The 4,444-nt window shown below is 34.6% G+C and overlaps 1 protein-coding gene across 1 annotated transcript; it reads right to left on the bottom strand.

Moving 5' to 3' along the window:
* Positions 1-250: 250 nt before the first annotated feature.
* LOC134846192 (uncharacterized) lies at positions 251-4,102 on the bottom strand. Its single transcript, XM_063863444.1, has 2 exons — positions 3,142-4,102; positions 251-639 (listed from the first exon to the last, which is right to left on the bottom strand). Exons 1-2 carry the CDS (start codon positions 3,767-3,769, stop codon positions 323-325), a joined length of 945 nt encoding a protein of 314 aa, XP_063719514.1. The 5' UTR covers positions 3,770-4,102; the 3' UTR covers positions 251-322.
* Positions 4,103-4,444: the final 342 nt, after the last annotated feature.

The raw sequence follows: 4,444 nt of genomic DNA, 5'->3' as shown, positions 1-4,444 counted from the left end.
TATTTGAATTCTCTTTTGGGGATCGGAGTATTGACTGAAAGGCTTCATCAACGTTCCGAGTTACACAGATTATACAAAGCTCGATCATCCTCAAGCGTTGTGTGTTGACTGTAATTGCGTGAAAAATGTTCAGCTTAGTTGCTTTTTTGTTACAATCATTATTTTCACTTTATCTGGTTGCTAAATTTTTGTGCTTGCCTCATTTCATAATTTTTATTGGTGAAAATGTTTGAACTGAAAAAAAGCTATAAATTTTTGTTTATTATGTTAATATATAATTGATTCTAGTGGTAATTAACTTCAAGTTGTAAGTTAAAAAGTCTCAGAACAGGGAATTTCTTCTCTTTGCAATCTTGAGAGGCTTGGACAATTGTAATGCCACAGGGTGGCCTTCAGTTTTGATACCGTTCTGAATGTACATATCACACAAATCTGTGACTTTGCTGAATCTGTCTATACAAGATTTGTCTGTTCCCAGAATCCATTTGTGTTCTTCTGCCAAATAGGAGATCTTCACGTGATTCACCTTATTGCCGATTGTGTCTGAGTAAAAACTCAGCGCGAAATTGAGGCCATCTTTTTCACTGCTGGGCCGCACAATGAATTGACCTTCTTTGCCATTGGCGCGTAGTTGTTTTTCTGAAATGTAGATTTTGTGATATTCTTTTGAATGGTTTAAAAACCTCGGTTTTTTGTCACTTGCCCTCACCCGCTTAAGTTTGTTCAAAAGTTTCTTAATGTATTTCAAAATTTAAGCATTGAGTTTACATTAGCCAATCAAATTCTTTAATTGTATTGGAATTTTGAATTTGCAGTTCAGGGGGAGTATGTATAGAACAATTATGACAAGAATAAATAAATATAAATCTGTTTCGAAGTATCTTTCATCTGATGAATATTGGTGTAGCCTGTCGATTCAAAGCTCCAATGTAGCTGCAATCGCCTGCTTAGTTTTATGAAATTGAAAACTTTGCAATGTGAGGGGTAGAGTGGGAGGAGCCCAAAAATTATTGAATAAAAGTAAGAGAAAATATATTTAAGCGCAATCCTTTAATTTTTTTTAGATAGACGTGGAATCTTCGTGAGGTTTTCAGGACTGCAGTTTTTCATTAAATTATATCGCCGAAAACATTCATGAAGTTATACCGCAATTTGACCTCAAGACCACAATACATTTCAGCTCTTGTCCACCACTCTCCCCACTTTTCATATATTCAGTTTTCTCAGTTGTCTTACCTGTTTTTATGGCTGAACGCGTGATTTTACGAAATAAGGTATGAAGAACAAATGTGTTCACAATAGTTAGTTTGTTCACAATAGCTAGTTTGCTTCATTAAACGATGACTACGTAAAATTAGTTTTTCAGAACTGAAAAGCAAATGTGAGGGGAAAGTGGAAAAGAGACTAACTTTCATCTTAAAAACGCATAAGCCATCACTTTGCTTATTGTTGCGACGATTTGAATACTATTTGAAAAAAAATCGATGATTTTTGGAGTTAGACGCGTAGTTTTTCTCAGCTATTTACATTTTTTCTAAATCAACCAGAGCTCCACGAAGGAACTTGATAGCTAATCTGAGCAAGCACACCCTCCACGAAAAAAAAAATCATTAACACCTGCTGTAGAACTAAGCATTTTCGTTCCGACCATTGAAAATGGGGAGGAACTTTGTATTCGAGTGTGGTTTTCTTTTTTTTGTTTTTCACACAAAATCAAGAACCACAAATAATTGTCTAACAGAATCGAGTGATATATATATATAAAGATGGCAAAAAAAGTTTTAAAAACACAAATGTAGTATACAATTTTTTTTCGTTTTTTTCCTCTGTTTTTTGAAGACAATTGGAATCGTTCATGCCTACTTCACTAAGTTTCTACGCACTTATATAATTTTATCATCACACGATGCACAAAGAAGACATTAACTTGAAGAAAAAAAGAACAAACTTTTTTTTCTGAAAATGTGGTCAGAAAATTCCAAGCTACTCGCACAGCAGCCGCCTATCCTTGTTTTCTGTTCCGACCATTGAAAATGGAGAGGAACTTTGTATTCGGGTGGGTTTTAATTTAAATTTTTTTTTTCTGTTTTCCAAGCAAAAGCAGGTACCACATATAATCATCGGACGGGGTCGAGTGATATATCATGTTAAAGCCTTTTAGTCGTCACGAACGACATTATAAAATTTCCAAAATTTTTTCCTAGTGTCGAGAAAGACGCTTTCAAACTTTCAATTTTTCGTCTATTTTCGTGTTTTTGAGCAAGTAAAGCAATCGAGCAAAGTTTTTAATAAATTCTATAAGATGTTTAGGCTAAAAATGATTTCATACTAAAAAGAAAACTTTTGGAAGCTTGATTCTGCTCTTCTCTGGCAAAAAAGTATCTTTCACAAATGTTTTCAAGTTTTTAGTGCCAGAAATTGGAAAAAATAGAATTGTTCATGCCCGATTCACAAAATTTCTACGCGTTTGTTTTGTTGTATTATCACACGACCTACAAAAAACCATTAATTTGAAGAAAAAAGTTTTTTTTTTTCTGAAAATGTGGTGGGAAAATTCTGTGCTACTTGCGCAGCAACGGCTATCCTTGTTTTCTTTTTTTTCACACACATATTCAGGCACCACCAATAGTTGTCGGAAAGTGACGAATGACATATCATGCTACGACCGACATTGAAAAACTTTGAAAAAGTTTTTTCAGTATCGAGAAAAACGCGTTTAAATTCTTGATTTTCATTCCTATTTCGAGCAAATAAAACGAGCGAGAAGGCTTGCAACAGCTTATTTATGCTTAAATTAAGCCCTGGAAAATAAGTTTTAAGCAGATAAAATTAGTTTTTGGAGTTTTTCATTGCCATTTTGCTAATCAAAAAGACTTCAAAATTTTCAAAAAATTGTCTGCTAAAAGATTTGAAAAAAAACTGACTTTTTCTTTATTTTTGTTTTTCTATTCATTTTACGCAAAAACTCTTTTGCCTTTTGCATATATAATTGTGACTGTAGAATATGCCTTAATTATAGTTTTACGTCAGAGTATTTTAAAGACTATGGTCGAATATTATGTGCTATTTGCAAAATAACCGGCCATCCTTGTTTCCTTTTGCAATTAATTGAGCGTTGTTTGATATCTCATGCTTACTGACCCGCCTCATCTCGGCTCAATTCTTGGAAATAACCGGTCTTCTTCAAGTCATGATCTGGATCGCGTCCAACTGAATGTTTCTTTGCATGTGAATGTTTCCGCTTATCTTTAGTGTCTGTGGTTCCAGGAGAAGGAAGCAATTTTCTTGGGTCTACATAAGTCAGAGGACTGATTGGCAGCGAGTTTTTTCGTATCACATCTGCAGGTTTTTCAAAGTTGTTTTCAGGCTGTTTCAATGCAAATTTACCGTTTTTCCTGGAAGGGTCAATGATGACAGGTTTTGCAGGTTTTGGGTTTAAGTATTCGTGTTCGTTTCCTTTCTTGGAGGGATCGATGGTAATAGGTGATAGTCTTGGCTTTATAGGATGAGGGAGTCGCAAAATCGTAGCGTCACTGTCCCCACTGTCGCCGTAAATGTCGTTTCCGTCCATCTGTCCGTAATATGTATCGCAATATTCAGTTTTTTTGTCCTTACGTCCGTATACCGCGTTTCCGTTAAGGTTATTATCAGATCCGGCATAGACTTCCTGTAACGAGGATTCGCCCAGATCTTCACCCGATTCCTCGCAACCATTGCCGTATTCCGTGCCACAACTGGCATACGTGGTCTGTGAAGAGTTTTGGGACATTATCTTTAGTTAAGCTCTGTCACTTTCAGTTGTTGCAGAAATATAATTTTTTCTTTAAATTAAGTATTTTAATTTGAGATAAAAAATCGATCGTGATGTTTTTTGTCAATTCGAGCGATTTGCAAAATAATATTACGTGAAAATAATGTTTGGTATTTTTATGTTCAATTTTTCGGCTATTATGAAAACTCAAACTGTATTATTGTGCGATTTTGTGCAGCGTATTTTGAAAACGAGAGTTGAAAACTAACGAAAATGTGCTTGTTTGTCATCATTGTAATTTTACGCCCATTAGATTAAAAGCTCGGTGATTTTTCAGCTGGCTAATGAAAGCTGGTGGCCAACTAATTTTGAACGAAGTTTTTATTCAGACCTTTCGTGCGTTTACTGAAAGTAGAGAGCAGAACACAGCTATAACGTTTAATTCGAGCTTTTTTAAAATCTTTTCAATAAAGCACTGAAAATATGCTCAGTCGTTTTTGGACCATAAAAGTTTAAGTATTTTGTACCATTGATGCCACAAGTTTTCATATTTCGTCAAAATAAATAGGCATTATAAAAAATGATAAGCTCAGTGCAGAAAAAGCAGTTGAACGTTCGTGTTCATTTTATGCAAGTAAATTTTTGTCCACCAATTTAAAGTTACTATAAATAGCATTTATTGCAAGCAAATAT

Source organism: Symsagittifera roscoffensis, chromosome 5 (genome assembly GCF_963678635.1).
Source record: "Symsagittifera roscoffensis chromosome 5, txSymRosc1.1, whole genome shotgun sequence".
In the NCBI taxonomy this organism is placed as follows: Eukaryota; Metazoa; Xenacoelomorpha; order Acoela; family Convolutidae; genus Symsagittifera; species Symsagittifera roscoffensis.
This window is presented reverse-complemented; position numbering and strand designations above follow the sequence as displayed.